The sequence below is a fragment of the Ovis aries genome, chromosome 8, assembly GCF_016772045.2.
Source record: "Ovis aries strain OAR_USU_Benz2616 breed Rambouillet chromosome 8, ARS-UI_Ramb_v3.0, whole genome shotgun sequence".
Taxonomy (NCBI): domain Eukaryota; kingdom Metazoa; phylum Chordata; class Mammalia; order Artiodactyla; family Bovidae; genus Ovis; species Ovis aries.
In genome coordinates this window covers 39877571-39904583 of record NC_056061.1, presented here as the reverse complement: position 1 = coordinate 39904583, position 27013 = coordinate 39877571, and the positions used below count along the sequence as shown (strand labels likewise).

At 38.0% G+C, this 27013-nt stretch overlaps 1 protein-coding gene across 9 annotated transcripts in view; it reads left to right on the top strand.

Annotated features, from left to right (window-relative positions):
* The window catches only part of KLHL32 (kelch like family member 32), a 219816-nt gene extending 193758 nt beyond the window's left edge, over positions 1-26058 (top strand). For all 9 annotated transcript variants that reach the window (XM_060419229.1, XM_042253392.2, XM_012182743.5 and 6 more), the window contains 4 exons: positions 4630-4688; positions 9299-9491; positions 11157-11251; positions 22265-26058. In XM_060419229.1, the coding sequence (XP_060275212.1) occupies positions 4630-4688; positions 9299-9491; positions 11157-11251; positions 22265-22426 (509 nt within the window). In that variant the 3' untranslated portion in view covers positions 22427-26058. The remainder of the gene's footprint in view (positions 1-4629; positions 4689-9298; positions 9492-11156; positions 11252-22264) is intronic.
* Positions 26059-27013: the final 955 nt, after the last annotated feature.

Genomic DNA, 27013 nt, shown 5'->3' with positions numbered 1-27013 from the left:
CCTTTGTTGCCCCCTTCTCTTCCTGCCCTCAATCTTTCTCAGCATCAGAGTCTTTTCCAGTGAGTCAGCTCTTTGCATCAGGTGGCCAAAGTATTGGAGCTTCAGCATCAGTCCTTCCAATGAATATTCAGGTTGATTTCCTTTAGGATCGACTGCGTTGATCTCCTTGCTCCCCAAGGGACTCTTGAGAGTCTTCTCCAACACCACAATTCTAAAGCATCAAGTCTTTGGCGCTCAGCCTTCCTTATGGTACAGCTCTCATAACCATATAAGACTACTGGAAAAACCACAGCTTTGACTAGATTGACCTTTGTTGGCAAAGTAATGTCTCTGCTTTTTAATATATTGTCTAGGTTTGTCAAAGCTTTTCTTCCAAGGAGCAAGCATCTTTTAATTTCATGGCTGCAGTCAACATCTGCAGTGATTTTGGAGCCCAAGAAAAGAAAATGTCACTGTTTCTACTTTTCCTTCATCTGTTTGCCATGAAGTGATGGGAACGGATGCCATGATCTTCTTTTTCTAAACATTACGTTTTAAGCCAACTTTTTCACTCTCCTCTTTCACCTTCATCAAAAGGATCTTTAGTTTCTCTTCACTTTCTGCTATTAGGGTAGTATCATCTGCATATATAAGGTTGCTGATGCTTCTGGCAATCTTGATCTCAGCTAAGAGCACGGACACATTCAGTTCTTTGCATCCTGCTCTGTTCCAGTAGGGGTACTACCGCTACCTTAGGTACCACAGATTCCTATTAAAGACTTTTGTACTCTCTGCTTAACAGAGATCCCTGAAAAAAAAGAAAGAGCAGAGCCAACACACTTGACCTAACTTGACTAACATATATTGACCAACACTATTTTATGGACATTGTCAGCACTGGTGAGTTGTTGCTTTTGAGCACAACGAATTTAGGAGTAGTGAGCTCACAGTAGTGGTGACAAAGGTTGTTTGTTTGGCAGTCACCTGTCATCTTCTCCCTGGCATGCACGCATCCATTTGTCACAACGTTTTGTGGGAAGTTGAACAGGGAAGCTTAAGAAAAATGTGTTACTCTTGTCTTGATGATAGAAAGCATTTCTCACTGCTGGTAGCATGGTGGTAACTTTTCATTCCTTCTGGCAGTTTTTAAAGACTTATTTGACTTTGAGGGAACCTGCCGTATATCTTTAAGTCACAGTTCAAAAGTATAAGACAGGGCTGTTCATTTTCAATTTTGGCTGAAAAGTCTTAACTTTGACTCTGGCACTTCAAAGTTAGGGAAAACTTGGCTTTAAAAATGGTTGCTGATACGAGATGGCATATTTAATGACAGATGTATCTATAGAAAGCTGTTAAGATGCAGATTATCCCCCCTGGGGTGGGGGAGGGAGATCAAAACTGCCAATCTATAAAATATACTCGATAGAGGAAGGCATGGAATCTATCTTTGCAAGTGCTTTGATTGCAGGGGACAGTATAGCAGCATGTGGCATCATAACCCAGAGCAGACAAATCAGCTTGATGACTTTCAAAGCCAGGAATACTGCTGCAGGCAAGGGTACTCCAGTCTAGGAGAAATTAAAACATATAGAGACTGTTATTAATTCCATATCTATTTTTGTATAGTCAAATCTGTATGCAAATCCTTAGCATCTCATTTCAGAAGATTAATCTAAAAGTGAAGAGTGTTATGTGAAGGGAATGTAATGATAAAGCTCTGAAAATGAGTAATACTGCTAGAGAAATGTGGGCTGCAAACTTGGATGCTTTTTTAAAATTTATTTTTTGTACTGAGAAGAAATGCTTTTTATTTATATGCTCATTTGTAAGTTGTTTCAAAGGGGGAAAGCAATAGAACCAATTCTTAGGTTTTTCCCTTGCCATCCTGACTTGGCAAAAGTTACAGCACTGAGCTTTTTAGGCACCTCCTGTGGTTTAACATTCTAGAAGTAATCAACCAAATAACTAACTAGGACTTTTATTCTTACCCCCAACTAGTAACCCAATATCTCATTTCTAAACATTGTCATAAGAATGAAAATTTGTATGTAAGGGTAAAGAATCTAATTACTGGGCGCAGATTAAGGGGGAAAAATTGTATTATAAATGCATCTGAGGAAGACAGTAAATAGTAATTCTGAAAAGCAGGAAGATAAGTGGTGTGCCCTGGTTGGGAGAGAGGGTGCAGTAGCTGCATTCTAATCCATTGGTTGTACATTTAATCTATAATGGGCAGAGTCTCATACATATTGTAGTGTAAATATCTTCAAATGGTGTCATAAACAGATAGTTTACTGCAGTAGATATTAATTCTGTCTCATATTTCTAAAACAAGTAGAGACACTGTCAGAGTTTTGAAATAATGTGGGGGGAGTTCACCTTCTGTTCCCTCTCATTTGGAGAAATGATTATAGGCAAGCTGGACATTAATCTGGAGGTTATGGGCCAGATCAAAAGCACTTGGCAATCATTTTAACCCTGAAGACTTGTGAAGTCTCAATAGATTTGATTACTTTTCTGTAGTTATGCTGAGAAAGAATTATTGGACATTCAAGTTTTAATCAGATAAAATAAAGGAAGGCTGAGGGGAAAGCAAACATCCCTCTGTATTTGACATACATTTTGACTCTACGTAGGTATTTCAGCCTCAGCTTTCCTAAGTGTATTATCTTTTTCTTTGATTTCATCTTTAAAAAAATGAGACATTCAATGAGAAATCCAGAGAAGACTATTTGAGGGCAGGAAGCTCATTTCTCTCTGTTCTTTGTGGATTTCTTCTGCAGACAGACCACTTTCCGTGATCTTGAAAGTGGTTGCAAGCTTCGGAGAGAACTTATAAAAAAAGCCTTCCAGTTGATAGTAGCTATGGTCAGTTACATGAAAGATACACTCTCCTTACAGGATTGAGACAGTAATGGTTGGCCTGGACTGGTTTCCTCTCCTTTATATACCTATTAGTATTGACTGATTATTCCACTTTCGTTAAGCTGATGCACTAATTCTGCGGTGTTTGGTTGATTTGACTTCTGGCCATGGAGTTGATAGTCGTGACCTATCCAAAATATTTGAACTACCAAAGCAAAATTTTTACTGGACAAAGCTAAACAGACAAGGAAGACTTGATTCAAGACTATTGCACTAGGGGAGAGAGATTAGAATGCAGTCTGAAGTCAACTCCTCTGAAAAACAATAGGGTTTTTAAGCATTGGAGTGAACTAGAAGAAATATACCAAAGTACTTTTGGAAGAAGGTTGATCCATGTGATGTGTTGAGCACATTCAGTTACCCTGAATCTGTACATGTTTTTCTCTGTGGCTTGGTCATTTGTGTTTCCTGATTTGCATCCATCAGAATGAGGCTCCTGGCCTCCATAGAAACTGAGAGATGGGAACATCATCTTCCTTGATGATAACATCTCAATGGGATGGCTCCCAGGTCTTCAAGGAAGATACTCCTGGGTTGTAATACTTGCAGGAAGCTTCATAAATGATTTATGTCATTCCTCTTACTTCATCTCATCAGTTATATCATCCACATCATCATCATCATAAGCACAGTACAATAAGGTATTTTGAGAAAGAGTCCACATTTACGTAACTTTTATTAGAGTATATTTTTATAATTATTCAAATTCATTATTAGTTATTGTTGTTAATCTCTTACTGTGCCTAATTTGTAAATTAAACTTTATCATAGGTATATGTATATAGGAAAAACAAAGTATATACAGCATTTGGTACCATCCTACACTTTCAGGCATCCCCTGCAGGTCTTGGAATGTATCCCTCAGAGATAGGGAGGGAATTATTATTGAGTTAAATTCATATTAAGTTTAAAGTAAAGGATTTCTTTTTTCTGCTTAATGTGACTACTGGAAAAATTAAAATTGCATATGTGACTCCTGTTTGTGGTGCTTATTCTATTGGACAGCACTGGCTCTAGATCTCTTTTGATAAGTAATGTGTTTTTCTAGATACAGTTCTTCCAAAGAGACATCAGGATATCACTGTGTTGGGACGTCCCTGGCAGTCCAATGGTTAAGACTTTGCCTTCCAGTGCAGGGGTATGGGTTCGATCCCTGGCTGAGGAGCTAAGATCCTGCATGCCTCTGGGCCAGAAAGCCAAAAAATGTAAAACAGAAGCAATATTGTAACAGATTCAATAAAGACTTTAAAAATGATCCACATCAAAAAGCCTTAAAAAAAGAAGATATCACTGTTCACTGTGTTAGCACACCTAAGACTACAGCTATAAAATGACCAAGTTACCCAAGGACAAGAATTTTCCATATAACTGTGTCCCTGGCATATATATTGTAGAGATTTGTGTTAAGTGTGCTATGCTTGCTCCCACTCCCTCACAATATTTTGCGCCTCATTCTGGCCATGCAGAGCACCTTGCCAGAACTGGGGGCCTTATGGTAATCTCAGCGTACCTGTTGCTTGCTCTAAAGTGGATTGCTTCTGAAATGTTTCTTGAAAATGAAACTGCTTCAACAATAAGCTTCTTAACTATGTCATGGGTTCACCATGAGGGTGTACAAACAGATCCTCAGCAGTAGCTAATTTTCCTTTAATTGTATCTCATTCTTATGTTGGACTATCCCATTTCTTATTCATGAAACTGCTAACATGTGCTAATCTATTACAGGTGGAGTAACTAACACGGCACAATATCAGAACAGACTAATGGTATATGAACCTAACCAGGTAAGACTCATCTAAGAAAAGCTCATTACCTTAATTAAAATGAATTTTTAAAGATTCCTCCAGTAATTAGGAGTTGGAATGCCAAGTCTATACACACACATGCATCTTAAACTTACATAGAGAAAAGGAAGCATCTGGATAAACTGCTTTTGGGTTGCCTTTTTTTTTTTTCGCTTACAAAACATGAAATTTCAGCTCTTTTTATGTTCTACTCACAGCTTAACTCTTTCAGAGTTTTGCATAATGTAGGAAAAAGCGAAAATATGTTGATGAGTTAAATGCCCTTATTTCCATTTATCTCAAGTGGCTGTTCGTCTTTGAGATATCCTAAGAAAGGATTTGCATTGTCCTGTTGCTGCAGCCTTTGAGAAGGCTTGTCATTCTAGGAGGGGAGCATGCTTATGGTTTTGTTACTCCCAAATAAATAGTAACTTTTGTTTAACCCCGTGTAGCCAGCATATCCCAGGGCACTGTGAAGGATAAGTCTGACGGAGAAGTATCTGAAGAGGTGGAGTGTTTTTCATCTAAGAACTGGGCCTGGACTGGGCACATTGGGATGGTGCCTGTCCCTTCTGCCCACTTCTCATGCACATTTCATGACTTTTCTTTCCCCACAAAAGAAGAACTATTTTTATTTTCTTTTCCTTCTACCAAAGTATCTGTAACTGTGGCACATGTTTGCTGAATTTTGCCATTTCTGTGATTTTGGTAATATAAGTATTTTTCCTGGTTATGACAATATTCCAAAATGATATGGAAGTCAAATCTTCATCAGCTGAAGATAATGGAACATGGAAACAGCTTTGACAGCCTGGGTCGGGACTAGCCATCAAATATATGTTCAGAGTGACCTCAGTCTATTTTGTATCTTTTAATTTTTACAGTTCCTTGGTTCTGAGTGTAACAAAAGTATTTCTATCTTTGCAAGTGTGTTCCCTGATGTCATTATAAGCTGTCGATTTTGGAGACCATGTGTTCCTGGGCTGAGTGTCTCAAGAGGGATCATTAATTACAGTTGCTTGAGTTTGGTGCACACGTGGCTAAAGAGGGAGAAGGTGTTAACATTTCTCAAATGAATTCTGTTTCATGTTTGTACACACATGCTCTTTTTTAAAATTCTGCTGGCGTATTGTTTACAGTGGGTACTGGCAAACATCACATCTGCGTGCATCTTGCTCAGAATCTCAATAACTCTATCATTCAGCCCTGGTGCTTGTTTCTCTTCTAGGCCTTTGTGGAGAGTCAGTAATGCCTGCCATCTGCCACAGAGCACATTGCTACCTGCCAATAGGCAGGCCAGGGTGACCTCTGCTTCCTCAGCACTGATTAGTATTCACACGCTAGCTTATTAGGAATGACCCCACCAGGCCTCTCTGTTTCTTTGCCTTTGCAGCGGTTGGCGGCTCACCTGGCAGGCACGGCAGTGAAGGAAGCTAAAGATATAATCAGGGGTTGCAGGCAGGCTTTGCAAACCAGATGGCATCCATAGTCCTGTGGCAGGGGACTGGACTGCGAGTGCAAACACTGAGTCCTCATACTGTGATGCGTTGCCTCATAGAAAGCACCTACAGAAAGCACCATCAGTGTCTTGAGTTAAATCCACTCATGTGTAATGTATTAAAGGTATTTCTTAGAATATCTAAAAGAAAGGCTTAACTGTTTTATTAAAGATACAATTAATTGGAAGGAGATTCTTATTATGACATGTTTAAAACTGGGGGACGAGATGAATGCAAGCCTTAAACACTTGGACAAACCACTTTCTTTTTTCTTACGAGTGTATTAGAAATTAGAAATGAGCTGTATGCCATTAGTAAATGGATCAATATTTATATAAAACTTTTTTTAAAATTCTTCCTTTACACCTCTGTGAACTGGTGAAATTGTATGTATTCAAAACATCATGATTTTTCTGGTCGAAACCCAAATTTTTCTTGGCAAAAAGAAATTATCTGTGTTCTTCCTGTATGTTTAGTGTTTATATAAAAAGAAAATGGTTAGGCTTATTTACCTGTCCATTACTTGAGATTTAAAGTCATATTTGATTTTCATCTATTTTTATATTTTAAATAACCTTATTTGAGAGGAGTTGAGAATACCTTTCTTAATCTTGAGAGTGATATAGAACCAAACATTAGAGGTTTCACCATTTCCTAAAGTTATCACAGAAAATTTGGTCTTCTGTAACAGAAGAACAAATAACAATATGCCTGGAAATAACTCTTCCCAATTTGGTGAAGATGTGAGTGTAAATATATTAAAGGCTGTTAGGGGTTTGTTGCTGAATCAAAACTTTGCTGTTCCATTGACCTCAGGTTCATCCTGGAAAGAACAGCAAAGCTGCCCTCACATTAGCTTATGTAGGGTCCCCTGTGAGTCAGTGATTTCCTCACAGTAAGTTTCCTAGTTCAGTTCAGTTCAGGCACTCAGTCGTGTACGACTCTCTGCGACCCCATGGACTGCAGCATGCCAGGCCTCCCTGTCCATCACCAACTCCCGGAGTTTACTCAAACTCATGTCCATCGAGTCAGTGATGCCATCCAACTATCTCATCCTCTGTCATCCCCTTTCCTTCTGCCTTCAATCTTTCCCAGCATCAGGGTCTTTTCAAGAGTCAGTTCTTTGCATCAGGTGGCCAAAGTATTAGCGTTTGAGCTTCAACATCAGTCATTCCAATGAGTATTCAGAACTGACTTCCTTTAGGATGGACAGTTGGATCTCCTTGCAGTCCAAGGGACTCTCAAGAGTCTTCTCCAACACCACAGTTCAAAAGCATCAATTCTTCCGTGCTCAGCTTTCTTTATAGTCCAACTCTCACATCCATCCATGACCACTGGAAAAACCATAGCCTTGACTAGATGGACCTTTGTTGGCAAAGTAATGTCTCTGCTTTTTAATATGCTGTCTAGGTTGATCATAACTTTTCTTCCAAGGAGCAAGCATCTTTTATTTTCATGGCTGCAGGCACCATCTGCAGTGATTTTGGAGCCCCAAAAGATAAAGTCTGACACTGTTTCCACTGTTTCCCGATCTATTTGCCATGAAGTGACGGGGCCAGATGCCATGATCTTCGTTTTCTGAATGTTGAGTTTTAAGCCAACTTTTTCATTTTCTTCTTTCACTTTTATCAAGAGGCATTTTAGTTCCTCTTCACTTTCTGCCATAAGGGTGGTGTCATCTGCATATCTGAGGGTATTGATATTTCTCCCAGCAATCTTGATTCCAGCTTGTGCTTCATCCAGCCATGTTTCTCATGATGTACTCTGCATAGAAGTTAAATAAGCAGGGTGACAACATACAGCCTTGACGCATTCCTTTTCCTATTTGGAACCAGTCTGTTGTTCCATGTCCAGTTCTAACTGTTGCTTTCTGACCTGCATACAAATTTCTCAAGAGGCAGGACAGGTGGTCTGGTATTCCCATCTCTTTAAGAATTTTCCACAGTTTGTGGTGATCCACACAGTCAAAGGCTTTGGTGTAATGAATAAAGCAGAAATAGATGTTTTTCTGAAACTCTCTTGCTTTTTCGATAATCCAGTAGATGGTGGCAATTTGATCTCTGGTTCCTCTGCCTTTTCTAAACCCAGCTTGAACATCTGGAAGTTCACGGTTCACGTACTGTCGAAGCCTGGCTTGGGGAATTTTGAGCATTACTTTACTAGCGTGTGAGATGAATGCAATTGTGTAGTAGTTTGAGCATTCTTTGGCATTGCCTTTGTTTGGGATTGGAATGAAAACTGATCTTTTCCAGTCCTGTGGCCACTGCTGAGTTTCCCAAATTTGCTGGCATATTGAGTGCAGCACTTTCACAGCATCATCTTTTAGGATATGAAATAGCTCATATGGAATTCCACACTGCCCCCGCCCCCCACTAGCTTTATTCATAGTGACGCTAAGGCCCACTTGACTTCACATTCCAGTGCTGACTGTGGCTTATTAGATAATGAACTGCTTATTGCCAAATTCAGACTTGAATTGAAGAAAGTAGAGAAAACCACTAGACCATTCAGGTATGACTAAATCAAATTTCCTAACGTGCACATTATCAGACATGTGTTCCAGGCACTGTTCTAAATGCTTTAGGTGCATTAGCTCATTTAATCTTCACAACAGGCTTGTCAGTGGGGTACTGTTATCTCCGTTTTACAGAGGAGGAAACAGGCACAGACAGGTTAAGTAAATTGCCAAGCTCACACAGAAATGATAAACTCGGTATCCTGGATCCAGAGCCTGTTATCATTACACCACTGTACACAAATACCTATACATGTGCACTCCTAAGTCATTTGTAGGAGAATGTTCTCTCAACTGGGAGATAACTATCATGAAAACTTCTAAATTCTCATATGCTCCTCTTACAAATGCAAAATGCCCTATAAAAGACAACCCAAATAAGAGAAAATGCCTTATGTAAGTTGCAAAACAGAGTTAGAACATGTGGGATCTTCTGCACTTGTTCTCAGGTAAGACACCCATTCCTTTCAAACTAAGTAAACAATATTTAAATAGAATGTGGTCCAACAACAACTACTAATGAGGCTCTGCTGTTTTCTGCCATGGACATCTCCAGTTAACAGTTCACCTGCATTTCTTTTTTTTTTTTTTTTCAGAATAAGTGGATAAGCCGTAGTCCTATGCTGCAGAGGCGGGTCTACCATTCCATGGCTGCTGTTCAAAGGAAGCTATATGTTCTTGGAGGCAATGACCTGGATTACAATAATGACCGGATCCTCGTGCGGCATATAGATTCCTACAACATAGACACTGACCAGTGGACGCGCTGCAGTTTTAACCTGTTGACTGGCAAGTACCTTTGATTAAGTAAATCAAGAGAAAGAAGAGATTCAGGAAGTTGACAAACTTGTTTTCTTAGACATCTTGAGGGCAGCTGTAAATATTAAATGCATGATAGTAGAACAACTTGGTTTTATTACAAAAGGTGAACATTGTTTATCTCTGACTCAGTCCACTGGCTGAGCATCCAGTTTCTCAGGGCCTGTGCTTACCTTTGTGTGTGTTCTCGCATTGTCGAGAGAGGCATGTCAGGTCCGTTATTGTCAATCAATATTCATGCAGGAACACTGGTATAAGTAGGTGGGATCAGGTGCTAAAAGAGTTAATGACTCTAAAGGAGCAATTAATTTTTCTCTTCTCACTTTTAGTCTTATTTCTTATGAGTTCAGGAGAATGGTCTTCACTGTTTATCACTGTCAGATATTGTTTTTTGCCTATATTTTCCTAAAGAGAAAATGCTGGAGATGTTCTATGCGTAGAGGTTTAGCAGCACTTCTGACCACACAGACCTATCCAGCCATCACCATGAGCAGCACTAGGTAGGGACCATCCTCATCGCAAAGCAAATGAAAAGAAAGCAGCAAACAGCCTAGCCCTGATGTTTCTTTATGAAGTTGAAAACTTCCTCCCTTCTTGGCTTGCATTATTAAGATCCCGTCCCTTCCATTATTATGATCACAGACTCAAATGGTGGGCAGGACTATGGCCTGAAGGCATTTTAGTATGCTGAGTGGGCACTCAGTAACTTACAGCCACTGCTAAGGAGGTCACCTTGGGGGGATAACTGTTGGGAGAAGTTTAGATGCTTTATACTGAGCTCCTGTTTTTCTGAAAAATGATCTGAAGCCCACCTACAAGCACTTAACTCTAAGTTCCTGTAGTGGTACCTTAGCCCCTTGGTCCCTTGATCTGTGATTCTGTCTGCTGTAGGATCCAGCTTATTTATTACCAGAGTCAATTCTGTGTTAGCCCATCAATAAGAAGAGACTGTCTCACTCTCTGATGGCCTCCAGGGAAGAATATATAGTAGTGAGTTATTCTTTTTTTTTTTTTTTAATGGAAGAGGAACCTTTCATCATTTTGGCGTGTCTATATCTAGGGACTACCCAGGCTGGTCTCGGCTCAGGAACTTTAATATAGTCTTAAAACTGTTGAGTATGTAAAGGAAAAGGAAGGTAGTAACTATCAGTCTTTTTCTGTCATTTGTCTTCATTTGGGGCATGCTAGGGGCATGGCTCTGTTTTATTTGCTCCTTGGGGTTGCAGCTGTTACAGATGTAAGCACTTGCCTTAAAAGTATTTGTATTCAGTAGAACAAGAGGTGTTTTGCATTCCTAAAATATACTTTATTTCCATTAGTATTAATTAATGGCATACAACATGGTATGAAACTCTTCTATACGGCTTATTATTGCTGTCTTTAATGCTGTCTTTACTAATTTGACTGGCTATTAAGTGTTATAACTCGGTTCTGACCCAACACAGATTCATTCTCTGAGAGTGGTTAATTCTTCCCTCTGAGACCTGGAGGGCAGGGATTAGTTGCGGCAAAAATCCCGTGGAGTATACACCTGTGCCACAGGGGAAAACTAGCCCTCAGTGGCAAAAGGGTTAATTAAGACATGCAAGGAAATAGATTTATTTTTCCTCTTTTATTCAATTCTCTTTACTTTAGGCCAAAATGAATCTGGAGTTGCTGTCCATAATGAGAGAATATACTTAGTTGGTGGATATTCGATTTGGACAAATGAGCCTCTGGCTTGTATCCAGGTGAGTGGTTGAAGTCCCCTTTTGAAGTTCATTCAAGTGGTTCAATGAGGTTATTTTTTGCAGTGCTGAATTGAAGAAGGAGAATATTTACACGTAGAAAGAAGATTGCGCTCCTCTGTGCAGCTAGTTCAGTCACTAAACTTCATTCTGCATCCTAAAAATGATATCTAATGATCGAGTCCTGTTGAAAATAAAGATGGGAATGAGCTTTAACAGTATATATAATATATACAGGAAGTGGGGGAAGTGGAATGACTTTCCCTTTTTTATAAACCAAAACCTGCTGAAATCTTGGTAACAGTACTTTCACATCGGCAAAACTTATTTTCTGTATATTCCAATTTGTTCATTTAACAAATGCCCCCTATAATGGTGTTCTTTCCTAGCAGAAGTGAGTAGTAGTGTTTTGTGATTGGTCTGAATGGGGAACCTCTGCGCCCAGAGTATCCTTGGCACATGAACATGTGAGCAGCCCAGACTGGGCAAGCTGCTAGCTGGGGTGTTCAGAACAGCAATGGCTGTTGATATGTATAGTCAAGATGGTGTTATTTATTGTTGTTTTTTTTTTTTACAATTCTTACCAGAGCTGTTTTTCTACTTTGAGTTCTCTGATAACATATTGACATGTATTAGCCCTGACCTTTCCCTGATCTCCAGAAAAATATATCATTATAACTATTCATAATATCTAACCTCATCTTTGTGGGAAGATTTTAAACAGATGCTTCAATGTCTTTAATAGTTGCAGGACTATTTGAGCTTTTAATTTCTTCTTCACATCTCATAAGGTATGTATCTTTTTTCAAGAAACTTTCCCATGTTTTCTAAGTTTTCAAAAATGTTAGTATATAGATATTGAGTTGGTTATATTCTACTTTACATTCATAATATTGCTTTTTTTTTTTCTTTCTTTCCATTCTTGATCTGTCTTGCCCAAGATTTGTCTGGGGATTTTAACTTATTTCTACTGTTGATATAGATAAGTAGTTTTAAGTCAGCAAAGGTAGCATAGAAATGAATATTGAACAGGCTTGTCTTGATGGATGTAGTTTCTGATCTAACAGAGGGAATGCAGTGTGTTAGTTTAAGGTATATGACATAATTTTATATACCTATACATTGCTAAGTAATCACTACAGTAAATTGAACATCCATTACCTCACATAGTTGCACATCTGTACTTTTTTCTTACGAGAACTTTTAAGATTTACTTCCTTAGCCAGCTTCAAATATGCAATATAGTATAGTCAACATTCAGGACATTGTATCCCTGAACTTATTCTTATCACTTTTTTGAGGTATCTTTTGGCTGCCTCACCCATTTTTGTCACTCCCCACTGCTTGCCTCTTGCGACCACCAATCTGTCTTTGCTTTCTGTGAGTTCAATTTTTTTTTTTATTCCACATATAAGTGAGATCATAGAGTTTTGTCTCTTTCTGATGTATTTTTCTTTTTGGAGTGACCAGAAAGCTCGCTTGGGTTTTTCCATAAGATGGTACAGAAAAACCTGAACAACCTTTTTGGCCAACCCATTACCTAGACTAATGATGCCCTCAAGGTGCATATATGTTGTTGCAAAAGAACGACTTCCTATTTTAATGTCTCCTATCTATCTATCTATCTATCTATCTATCTATCTATCTATCTATCTATCTATCTATCTATGTTTGTGTGTGTGTGTGTAGATAGATATCTATCTCACATCTTCTTTATCCATTCATCCATAAGTGGACACTTAGGTTATTTCCATGTCCTGGCTATTATATATAATGCTGTAGTGAACATGGTACAGATGTCTCTTCATGATACTGATTTTGTTTTCTTTGCATAAATACCCAGAAGTGGAGTTACTATATCATAAGGTATTTTTAACTTTTTGTGGAAACGTCATACTTTTTTCCAATAGTAGCTGCATTATTACTGGAAAGCATTACAAAGCTAGTGGATGAAGGTGATGGAATTCCAGCCAAGCTATTTAAATCCTAGAAGATGATGCTGGTAAAGTGCTACACTTAATGTCAGCAAATTTGTCAGTTTTCACTCCAATTCCAAAGAAGGGCAGTCCCTAAAATGTTTAAACTACCAGACAGTTGTGCTCATTTCATATGCTAGCTAGTATGGTTATGTTCAAAATCCTTCAAGCTAGGCTTCAGCAGTTTGTGAACTGAGAATTTCCAGATGTATAAGCTGGGTTTAGAAAAGGCAGAGGAACCAGAAATCAAATTGCCAACATTCGCTGGATCATAGAGAAAGCAAGGGAATTCCAGAAAGACATCTGTTTCACTGAATATGCTAAAGCCTTAGAATGTGTGGATCACAACAAACTGGAAAATTCTTCAAGAATGGGAATACCTACCAGACGACCTTCCCTGTCTTCTGAGAAACCTGTGTGCAGGCCAAGAAGCAACAGTTAGAACCGGACATGCAACAAAGGACTGGTTCCAAAGTGGCAAAGGAGTGTATCAGGGCTATATATTGTCACCCTGCTTATTTAGCTTATATGCAGAGTATATCATGAGAAATGCCAGGCTAGATGAATCACAAGCTGGAATCAAGATTGTTGGGAGAAGTATCAACAACCTCAGATATGCATATGATACCACTCTAATGGCAGAAAGTGAAGAGGAACTGAAGAGCCTCTTGATGAGGGTGAAAGAGGAGAGTGAAAAAGCTGGCTTGAAACTCAACATTCAAAAAACAAAAATCATGGCATCCAGTCCCATCACTTCATGGGGAATAGATGGGGAAATAATGGAAACAGTGACAGACTTTATTTTCTTGGGCTCTGAAATCACTGCTGATGGAAACTGCAGCCATGAAATTAAAAGACGTTTGCTCCTTGGAAGAAAAACTATGACCAACCTAGACAGCATATCAAAAAGCATCACTTTGCCAATAGTGATCCCCCTAGTCAAAGGTATGGTTTTTCTAGTAGTCATGTATAGATTTGAGAGTTGTACCATAAAGAAGGCTGAGTGCCAGAGAATTGATGCTTTCAAACTGTGGTGCCGGAGAAGACTCTTGAGAGTCTCTTGGACAGCAAGGAGATCAAAGCACTCAATCCTAAAGGAAATCAACCCTGAATATTCATTGAAAAGACTGATGCTGAAGGTCCAATACTTTGGCAACCTGATATGAAGAACCAACTCATTGGAAGAGACCCTGATGCTGGGAAAGATTGAAGGCAAAAGGAGAAGGAGGTGGTAGGAGATGGTTAGATAGAATCACCAACTAAATGGACATGAGTTTGAACAAACTCCGGGAGATAGTGAACAACTGGGAAGCCTTGTGTGCTAAAGTCCGTGGGGTTGCAAAGAGTCAGATACCACTTAGCAACTGAACAAGAACAAAGCTACACCAATTTACATGCCTTCCCTACCTACAGTGCACAAGGGACAAAGTACAGTACATACTAGTCATGTACACTAATTAACCCCTCATTACATCTGACTGTTCCCAAACAAATCTGTTTTCAAAAAGATGAAGGAGTACATGTGTATAAGCCACTGAGGATATTCTAGAGTAGCCTCAGGATTAAGGTAATTCTGAAAGAGGCAATTCATACATTTTAATCAAATAAGTTTTAATTAAAGCTTGTGTTAATGGAATAAATTTCATCTCTTGAGATTGGACAATAAAAGATCCTAATGTATCTGTTTCTTTAAAAAAATAAGCATTTGGGTAGTTCTGTATTCCCATAGTCACTTTGAAGTACCACATCAACCAATCATTTGCAAAAGCTGTGTTTATTTCCTTGGCTAGCATGTTAGTCCCACAAAGCACAGATAAACTTAAAGGCTTTTAAGAGCCTTTATTGTTTGTAGATAATAAGTTCATATAAGCATATGAATTGTCATTTAAAGAGAGGCTTGGAATGTTAAGTCTTCATGGATAACAGACTCATTACATATCTTCGATTTTAGCTACTGACAGCTGATTATGGGTTACATTATCATTCATTCTTAACCATGGCTGTACAGTCTCAAGTATTTATTTTTGGGGGTGACTATGTTATGCCCAAATCGCGAAATCTCCCAGTGACCACCAGGGAGCCGGTATCCAATGCAAAAGCAAGAGAGTTTTTATTACGAAGTTTGAGCTGGGGCTCCCACCATTACCGATGCAGGGGCTAAGGAGAGGAACCCCGAGTTTTGGGTTACACTGCTTATATAGGGAATATTCAGGTGAAAGGGTAACAAAGGGGGTGTTCAGGCTGAAGGACTACTGATTGGTTACCCTCTTCTATAGGGTTGTGTGTGGATTTCTGATTGTTTTTTTTTTACTTCCACGGTAAATCATTACTTCCAAGGTAAATCACAAATGTAACTCATTACTTCCAAGGTAAATCATTACTTCCAAGGTAAATCACAAATTCTTGAATTTAAAGTCAGGAGGTTTAACCTAAGGGCTGATTGGCTCGTGCACAGTGGGGCAAGTTTAGGCACTATCCAAAGTCTAAGTCTGTTTGCCCAGTACCTTTGCAAAATGGAGCTCTTTTATAAGATGGAGTAGCTTAGGCTCTTCAACTACAGAACTGTTTACTTTGGTTCATTAACAGTAAATATGTTGATGGTTGAAGAGACTACCTACATGTTCAAGCCATTTCCTTACTACTTTCTGGAAGAATATCCAGCAGAGAAGTAAGATAATGAGAGACTGAAATAGTATTTATGGGAAGATACTGACTAGAGAGTAGAAATTCCTGAGTACATACCACCAGGCTGAAAATCACAGGAGACAAGACAAGACGGTGGAGTAGAGGACGCAAGCTGACCTCTTCTATGGAAATACCAAAATCACAACTAACTGCTGAACAACCACTGGCAAATGCTGGAAGCTACCAAAAAGGTACCCTACATCCACAAGATGGTGGGAGGGGTCAACTGTGATAAAGTTCAATCCCATACATGCTGGGTGGGCAACCCACAAACCAAAAACTAATTATATCACAGAAGTTCTCCCGCAGGAGTAAAAGTTCTGAGCCCCACATCGGGCTGCCAGCCTGGGGGTCTGGCAACAGGGCGAGCCCCCAGAGAATCTGGCTTTGAAGGCCAGTGTAGTTTAGTTACAGGAATTTCACAGGACTGGGGGAAACAAATTCCATTCATGGAGGGCACTCACAGAGTCTTGTGTGTACCAGAACTCAGGAAAGAGAGTCATTGTCCTTGTATGAGACTAGGCCAGACTTGCCTGCTAATATTGGAGGCTCTCCTGCATGGGGGTTGGGGCTGTGTGGCTGTGAAGTCAGAATGGTGTAAATCACTGCTGCGGAACAGAATAAAGAATGAAAAGAAATACGGATAGTCTAAGAGGCCTCTGAACAATAGTAAATGCACTAACATTTGCATTATAGGGGTCCCAGAAGAAGAGAGAGAGAGAAAGGACCTGAGGAAATCTTTGAAGAGAAAATAGCTAAAAACTTCCCTAACATGGGGAAGGAAACAGTTACTTAAGTCCAGGAAGCACAGAGTCCCAGGAAGGTTAAATTCGAGGAGGAACATGCTGAGACAGTAATAAACTGACAGAAATTAAAGGCAAAGAAAAAATGCTAAAAGCAATAAGGGAAAAAATAATGTACAAGGAAACTCCCATAAGGTTATCAACGGATTTCTCTGTAGGTAAGAAGGGAGTGTGGCACAGTACATTTAAACTGATGAATGGGAAGAACCTACAACCTACTCAGCAAGGCTCTCCTGGAGATTTGACAAGAAACCAAAAGCTTTACAGACAAGCAGAAGCTAAGAGAATTCAGCACCACCAGACTGGCTTTGCAACAGATACTAAAGGAACTTCTCCAGGTGGAAAAAAAAAAGGCCATGACTAGAAACAAAATTACGAATGGGAAAGCTCACTGGTAAAGACAAACATACAGTGAAGGTAGGAAACCATCTGCACACAAATATGGTATCAAAATCAGCAAGTGTGAGGAGAGCACAAGTGCAAGATATTGGAAATGCACCAAAAAAACAATTACAGGCCAATATCACTGATGTGAACATAGATGTAAAAACCCTCAACAAAACATAGCAACAATACATTAAAGGGCTCATACACCATGATTAAATGGGGTTTATCTCAGGGATGCAAAGATTTTTTGGTATCTGCAGATCAGTCTGTGATATACCACACCTACAAACTGAAGAATAAAACCCATATGATCATCTCAATAGATGCAGGGAAAGCTTCTGATAAAATTCAACACCCATTTACAATTAAAAAACTCTCCAGAAAGTAGGCATAGAGGGAGTCTACCTAAAATAATTAAAGGCCATATGTGATAGACCTACAGCTAACATCATAATCAACAGTGAAAAGCTGAAAACATTTCCTCTAAGATCAGGAAAAAGACAAGGATGTCTTCTCATACCACTTTATTAAACGTAGCTGTAGAAGTTATAGCCATGGTAATCCAAAGAGAAATAAAGGGAATCCAAATTGGCAAAGAGGGAATGAAACTGTCACTGTTTGCAGATGACATGATACTATATATAGAAAATCCTAAAGATGCTACCAGAAAACTACTAAAGCTTGCTAATGAATTTGGTAAAATTGCAAGATACAAAATAAATGCAAGGAAATCTGTTGCATTTCTATACACTAACAATGAAAGATCAGAAAGAGAAATTAAAATAATCCCATTGCATCAAAAAGAATAAGATACTTAGGAATAAATCTAAGGAAGCAAAAGACCAGGACTCTGAAAACTGTTAGATGCTGATAAATTAAAGATGATACAAACAGAAGATATACAGTATCTTTGAATTGGAAGAAATCAATATAGTTATTAATAAAATGACCAATAATACCCAAGACAATCAACAGATCGATCAAATTACCAACAGTATTTTTCACAGAACTGGAACAAAAAATTTTTTTAAATTTATATGGAAGGACAAAAGACCCCAAATAGCCAAATCAATCTTGAGAAAGAAATGCAGAGTTGGAGGAAAGAGGTTCCCTGACCTTCAGACAGTACTACAAAGCTACAGTCATCAAACAGTATGGTACTGGCAGGAAAACAGAAATTTAAGTCAAAAGAACAGGATAGAAAGCCCCATGGTCAATTACACACCAATTAATCTACAAGAAAGGAAGCAAGACTATATATACAATGGAGAAAACACAGTTTCTTCAATAAAAAGTGATGGGAAAAGTTAAATTACAGTTTTTAACACAATACACAAAAATAAAATGGATTAAAGACATAAATACAAGACCCAATACTGTACAACTCCTACAGGAAAACATAGGCAGAACACTCTTTGATAGAAATTGCAGCAGTATCTTTTTTGATCTGTCTCCTAGAATAATGGAAATAAAAACAAAAATAAACAGATGGGACTTAAAAGCTTTTAGACAGCAAAGGAAACTATAAAAAAAATCAGCAAAAGACAACTCACAGAATGGGAAAAAATATTTGCAAATGGTGCATTTGACAAGGGATTTCCAAAATTTATAGACATCTCATGTGTCAGAAAAGTATCAGAAAAATCCAAACAAAAAATGAGAAGACCTAAATCTGTGTCATCTGTCACAGATGACCACGAGGCACATGAGAAGACACTCAACATCGTCAAAAATTAGAGAAATGCAAATCAAAACTACAGTTTCACCTCACACCAGTCAGAATGGCCATCATCAAAAAGTCTACAAAAAGTAAATGCTGGAGAGTGTGGAGGAAAGGAAACCCTCGTACACTGTTGGGAATGTAAATCGGTACAACCACGATGGAGAACAGTATGGAGGTTCCTTAAAATGCTAAAAATAGAGCTACCACATGATCCAGCAATCCAACTCCTGGGCATGTATCTGGAGAAAACCATGTTTCAAAGGATATGTGCACCTTAATTTTCATTGCAAAACTGTTGCAATAGCCAAGACATGAAATTAATCTAAAACGTCTATCAACAGAGGAATGGATAAAGAAGGTGTGGTACATACATACAATGGAATATTACCCAGCCATTAAAAAGAATGAAACAATGCCATTTGTAACAACACGGATGGACCTGGAGATTATCATGCTAAAGTGAAGTTAGAGAAAGTCAAGTTATCATGATACCATTCATACGCAAAATCTAAAGAAAATGATACAATGAACTTATTTACAAAACAGAAACAGACTCACAGATTTAGAGAACACATTTATGATAACCATGGGGGAAGAATCAAGGGGGAGGGATAGACTGGGAGTTTGAGATTGACATGTACATACTACTATGTTTAAAACCGATACCAACATGGAGCTACTGTAAATCACAGGGTACATGGCTCAATACTCTGTAACAACCTAAATGGGAAAAGAATTTCAAAAAGGATAGATATATGTGTAACTGAATCACTTTGTCATATACCTGAAACTATCAACATTGTTCAACTATATTCCAATGTGAAATAAAAATTAAAAACAACAAACAAAACAAAAAAAATTTTAAGCTCCAAAATGTTGAATAAATTGAGATGTGATCTGTGAAGGAAAAAAGTATAGGAAAGAGTGGAGAAAACAGTTTAGATGTTAAAAATATCAGAAGTTTAAGTTTTTTTTATAAGTCACAAATATGTAGAATTTTTGGATTCTAAAGGCATGGCTGGCTAAGATTAGTGAAATTCACACTTAAATAGTTCACAGACTGGTCTGTTAACATCCAGAAGGACTCGTCTTTTTTTCTTCCATCTTGAAAATACCAGCCAATAACCTATTAGACTGACCCTTCTGGACTCTCATTAAACTTTATTTAACTATCATTTGCAGGATTCAGCCACACAGGGATGAAGCATGTCAAATGTTGAGAAACCATACTTTTTTATCTTCTTTCCTGCTACGTGACTTACCACAAACTGTTTAACCCATTATGAGGACAACTGAAACAAGAGTAAAGCTGAGATGCTCTTAATAAAGATTGAGCTTTGGACTTGTTAGTAATACTTACTCATGGAAAATGTTAAGTCCTGAGGAGTCAGGTGCTCTTGTTTATTCAGTGGGTGTGTAAGCAAGCAGCTGGCACAGAGCTTGACTCTAGTCTGGTATCCTGTGGATGACAAGCATAAAGGAGCAGCTGCCTAAGTGGTGAGTCTGTGCTGTCAGATCACCTCCACTGCTCTTCACTTATGATTACTACTTTTTGGCTGGAGGATATGCTGCCAAGTTGGCACCTCCTTCTCCCCAGTGCCTTCTCTCTGCCAGCTTTCAAGGGAGTGTTTTGGAGAAAAACCACCAACCCTTCGTTTTCCCCGTCTTACAGATTAAATAAATTACATCTGCTTAGTGGCTTCCCAGGTGGCGTAGTGGTGAAGAATCTGCCTGCCAATACCAGGGATGCAAGAGACATGGGTTCAGTTCTTGGGTTGGGAAGATCCCCTGGAGTAGGAAATGGCAACCCGCTCCAGTATTCTTGCCTGGTGAATCCCATGGACAGAGGAGCCTGGTGGGGTTACAGTCCATGGGGTTGCAGAGTTGGACCTGCCTGAGCACGCACACATGCACTTACCATACACAGTCTCTCTTGGTCCAGGAAACCAGATGGAAGTTCTCTGGATGGTGACTTCAGCTTTTGTGTCCTAAAAATGTATTCAGTCGGGTTGGGGATGTCACAAACAGCATGAAATCCTTATTCTTTCTTGGGTTACAACTCTGAGCCAAAAAACTGGCTGTACCACTTACTAGCTATGTGACCTTGAGTAAGTCACACAGCTAGTCAAATTCACAAGGTGGGGGAATACTACTTGTCAAATTGATCTTGAAGTTTCTCCAGGAAAGAATATAAGAATAACCAAGAAATGCTTGAAAATGAATGAGAGAGACATGCCCTTACCCAAAGTAACTGTAAATGTGCTACTAGTAGGAAGATACATAAATTAACAAAAGAGAACAAATATCTGTGTGTAGCATGTATTGGAGCCATCTAAAATTAGTAGTGACGGCATATTGTTCAGTAAAGGGGATCGACAGCTAAATGTCCATTTGGGGAAAAAAAGCTGTAAGTCTGATCTTTTATTCTAGGCCTTACTGATGTCTGTCTTTATGGGCTTGGATCCCCAAATCTCAAGGGCCCCTTTCATCTAAAATAATGCATTACTGCATTAAAAGCTTAAGAATTATCCACTTAGGTGACAGATGTGGGTGTAAGAGTGGACGAGACCACTGAAGAGCACCACAGGGTCTGTGGTTGGAATATCGGGGCATGTCCGCATTTAGGATGTGGCTGGAAGAAGTGGACCAAAGTGGCTGACACCAGGACAATATGAATGACACGCTTTTTTTTTTTTTTTTTAAGGTCATAGAACCCAAGGGAGGAAAAGTTTTAAATGAAGTTAGAGGCAGGTCGTATGAAGAGAGGATAAGATGATTGAGGGCTAGTTTTATGGGTTCGACAAGTATGACATGGCCAGCTTGTCTTATAAAAGAATCTTCCTAGTACTAAGATTAAACCAGAAATCAGTGAGGTGACAGCAGGCACTGACTAACAAAGATTCTTTTCCATATAAGGAAAGAGATGAAACTCCAGCTTAACAAGGAAATAACTGGGGGAAAATCTCCAGAAGCAACTGATTTTCTTGAACCTGCTACGAAGCTATAATATTCTCTGTGCCAGACCCTGAGCGAGATGATCTCACCAGTTTTCAGAGCAAAGCTGCAAAGTCAATGTTGTTTTCACATTGCAGATGAGGATTTGTAAGCCAGCATACAAACAACGCTTACTAGTTTGGGCAAGTTACTTAACCAGTCTCAGGCAGTTTTATTAAAGGACGATAAAGCTGCCTACATCTCAACACTTGTTCTGAAGGCTAAATTATTATAAACAAACATCTATGTACATACACGTAAATATGTAGAATAGTATTTTACAGGAATTAAATATATATTTCTGGTGCAACACTGTGAGAAAAATAGCAATATATAAGATACAGTCATGTCAGCATAATTGAAATTAACTGCAAGTTTTCTTTCATGTGTACACAGCTTTATTTTGAACCACCACCTTTAACACACAGATTTCTCCCTTCCTTTGTAGGTACTGGATGTAAGTAGAGAAGGCAAAGAAGAAGTATTCTATGGGCCTAGACTCCCTTTTGCTTCCAATGGAATAGCAGCATGCTTCCTCCCCGCTCCGTATTTCACATGCCCTAACCTTCAGACTCTTCAAGTGCCTCATCACAGGATTGGCACTGTCTGAAAAGCCAGTGCTTTCTTAATAACCGCCATGAACAGGAGGAAAAAAAGCCTGACTTTTGGCTACTGGGCATGAAAATACTCAGTGCTCAATGCTTCCTTGTTCTGTTTTCTAGATCTTATTATATTCAGATAAACATAAGCAAAAAATGAAGTTTTCTAAAATACACATTATTGAAAACGCCTGTCACTCTTCTCTGTGTGTGTCAATATATAGTATGTATGACTTTTATTGTGGTGTTAGCTTAGGGCAGACTGAATGGTCTATGGGTCTTTAAAGCATTCTTTATATACCTTGTCTAATCAGTGCTGTCCAGGACACTACACTCTTAGTGAGGCAGTTTATTTCACAAGTACTGCCATCAGTGATCTTCAAAAAATTATCAGTACTTAATCTCTTTACTAAACCCTGGGTTTGTAATTTTTCTGTTAAAAATTCAACATTATACAACACTGCTGTATAAGCAGAGTACTCACCATTATGGCATCATAAATTTTTAAATGCCATATTTTATTCAAGGTAACATGAATAGCAGAAGTACACTGGAACAGCAGATGGAGTACCCAGATTTTTCACCTTGGTTGCTCTGTGACCTTGGCTTAACTTTACAGTGCTTCAGTTTTCTCACTTTTTAAGGAGGGCAATTATTGATTTACATATTAATTCAGAAGAACGTTGTGAGGATTAGGCAAATACTCTGAAGTACTTTGCCTAACAAAAATACCACTCAAATTACAAGGTATTTTACTGTCTTTAGAACTTTGTAATTGAACCAGGAGATTATTTTTGAAGTTCAAAAATTACTGGATAGAACTTGGAAGACATACTATGAGATGATTCTGAAAAGCATGTGGAAGAGACATACTAATTAGAAAACAGGGAGTTTACCAAAGCCAAAGATTCCTAAACTTGTACAAACCCTTGCCTCAAATTAAGACTATTTAGTGAAAAGTGACATTTTAAAGCTCGAAGAAAAATTAGTTGGACTAATTTTGGTATCATAAAGTGCTTTGACATAAATTTGAACCTAGCATCAGTAGTTCTAATATAAGTTTTTCCACTTTGTTAAAGGTTATGTCAATCTTGAGCACTTGTGGGATTCTTCTCCATCACCAATACATATTACTACCATTTTTAATAATGCATAAGAATTTTTTTAGGCTAAGTTTTTGGATTTGCTTTGTCTATAAAAAGTTTAAAAATTAACTCAATAATTGTATTTGAACATAAATTCCACAACTATAATGTGAGTTTTTCCCCTTTCTCTAATCTTGTTACAATAAGTCACCTTTCTTAAAAGGAAGATGTCACTTTTATTCCTTGGTATAGTTTAAGCATTCAGCAATCCTTGGCTTATAGGAAACTGTCATTTTGTTCATGTAGCCACTTTTAGTAAGCAGAAGTGAATAAAAATATTTTTTATCCTAAACAGAGAAATCACTAACTTTATATATTATATAATACCTAAAACACTTACTTTACATGTTATTAAATATCAATATATTAAAAATAAACATAATTTTTGGCTGTTCAGATTAAGGGGGAGGGGAGACTAGGGTAAGAAAAAGAGTGGTAAAATTTTAAAAGAAAAGATTTTAAGTTTAGACAAAAAACCTTAGAGTAGTTGTACAGTTCTAAAAATTGATAATTGATATTTAGAAGGAAAACAGAGTCTCTTTATAAAGTATAAGCCATCTAAATTTTAAAAAATGCCTTACTTACAGTGTCAGGAAAGTGGACTCCCAACATTTCAGAAATCTTTTCAACAAGGACCTAAACAGTTATTTCAGATTTACTCAAACATCAACTTGACACACAGATTTCTTCCCTCCAGGAATTTTACCTTATAAAACAATCTATTTTTAATCCCAGATTCTCTACCCAATTATTAAAAGGGAAATGGTCTAAAAGTGAACTTGACTGAAATGGAAAGGCAGCCTGAGATTATTCTAATTTCTGTGAAAACTTCTCTAACTATTCATTTAAAACAAATCAGTATATATTATCAAACCTTTCCTTGTATAGCATTACTCAGTAATAACTGTATAATAGTAATAATACTATACAGTTGAAGTCAGAATTTTTATATAAATTTTTACATAATTTTCAGAAACATAATTATAAACAAAGAATAGCATCCAAAGTACAGCAACCCTTCCCCACAAAGAAAAAATCCAGATCACTTATAATTTGATCCTGTCCCTCAAATTACCAATCATAAGAGCTAATAAGAAAAATTCTAGGGAACAATGGTTGGTCATAAAAACCAAAGTCCATTGAAACTATTCAAATACATGTTTTCTATTATAGTGAACTACTCTACAGTAATACAGCTTCCATTTTACTCTTCAAAGACCATATTGTATTTGTATTTATTAACTTCAATTTCCATAAAACCATGAAACTTAAATAACATTTCAAGATTGTACTTTAAAAAAGAAAAAGCAGTAACACAGATATTAGCAGTGTTCTTACTCTAGGAGGAAAAGCCAGAAAAGACATGAATCTCTAAGTAAGATGAAAAATATTCCTCTAGGTAACATGGTTCGTTTTTATTTTGGTTTTCAAAGAGTCAATCTGTCATAAAGAGGAAGTTGAATAATCACAAGTGCAGTGTAAGTTGAATATATACATTTTTATTATATCTCATTACTTTGTACACAAATAACTTAAAACGTGTGTATAAAATAAAAATGCCCGGAATTTTTCTAAAAGCATAATTCACAAGTGCAATGAGCTGGGTAACTATCTTCACATCAAAAACTTCAATAAGCAGAAGTTGGTCAGTTCTAATCATTTGATACTGGTTTTGGTAAACTTACCAATATAGTTTATCACAGAATCAAAATATAAATCTCATATCTTACATCAAATATGTGAAAGAATATACTATTTTGCTAGTTCCCCAACCATTTTACACAAACAGAGGCTGTTATTTATACTAACATACTCTCCACTTGACTGACAATGCAATATTTTTAACCCTAGGAGGAGGCAGCAGGAGATCAGTCTTTGGAAGATATAAGGTTTATGTAAAAAAAGAGTATGAATCAAAAACCAGTGGTTTAGAACAGATAACACGGTTTTTGGTGAAGTTTCTATGCTATCTGCCTTTTATCTCTGAAACAAAGTGTTAAGTTGATGCGTAGAACTTAGAGAAAGTAGTTTTCTTAAAGGTTTTTCCCATATGTAACAGCTTGTCAAATTCGTATATGATTATATAATCCTAAAAATAAAAACTGCCAAGATTCTATGAATGTACATGCAAAGGAGTCCATGTAATTAGTTACAAACAGTAGTTTTAAAGATTTGTGAAAAAGCACAGAAGAAGATAAAACTAACAATGTGTAGTGAAAACACACACCTAACAAACCACAAATAATTTTTTTTTACTTACCACAAAAAACAAAAAAATCAAGTATGCTTAGTAAGAAAATAAAATTTGCTACGGATAAGGAAAAATGTAAAAGTTTATACTGTGAAACTCTTCCAGTACAAATGCACTGAATACTGAATGATTTTGTATAGAGACAATATACCCATGTCATCTTCTCCCCTATGAAAACCTAATTAAATGTTCAATTGAAATTTAAATCAAACCAAATCTGAGTGTCTAATAAAAGTCCTTTTCATCACCGTGTTGTCCTTCAATCATCTTTTACACTCCACCTGATGTTTTAAAGAAACTGACTGGAATACTTATGTATAGAAAGTGAAAGTGTTAGTCACTGAGTAGCGTCCGACTCTACTCATTGCTACTCAGTGCAGTGCTACGCCACTCTACTCAGTGTGAAGAGCTGACTCGTTGGAAGAGACCCTGATGCTGGGAAAGACTGAGGACAGGAGGAGAAGGGGATGATAGAAGATGAGATAGCTGGATGGCATCACCGACTCAATGGACGTGAGTTTGAGCCCATTCTGGGAGATGGTGAAGGACAGGGAAGCCTGGCCTGCTGCGGTCCATGGGGTCGCAAAGAATCGGACATGACTGAGCAACTGAACAACAAGTGTCTGACTCTTTGCAACCCCATGGACTGTAGCCTGCCAGGCTCATTTGTCCATGGAATTCTCCAGGTAAGGATACTGGGGTGGGTAGCCATTCCCTTCTCCAGGGAATCTTCCTAACCCACAGATGGAATCCAGGTCTCTTGCATTGCAGGCAGATTCTTTAACATCTGAACCACCAAGGAAGCCTAACATGTATATTTTAATTTTCCTATTTGAGGATCTTAAAGTTGGGTTTCTGTAGAAATGGTGTTAAGCTGGCAAACTGAATGAGGTCCACAGAGTAGAATGAACATGTCATTCAGCGAAAGCAGCCAAGACAGCCTACTCTCCTGCTTCAGTTGAGTTTGGAAAGAGAAAGTAGTGTCAGGTGGCAGGAATTCTGACAGAAGGGCTTCAATGTCAGCTTACTAACAATGGGACGTAAATAGAGGTCCTTGAGCAGAAAAGTAACCAGATGAAAGTAGTCTTCTAGGAACATTAATGTCAGAACTATGTGAAGAATAAATTTCAATAGTCCGGAGACAAGGAGCCGATTATAGTGCCTAATAAATTTGGATGCATGTGATGGCAAGAAGAAAAAAA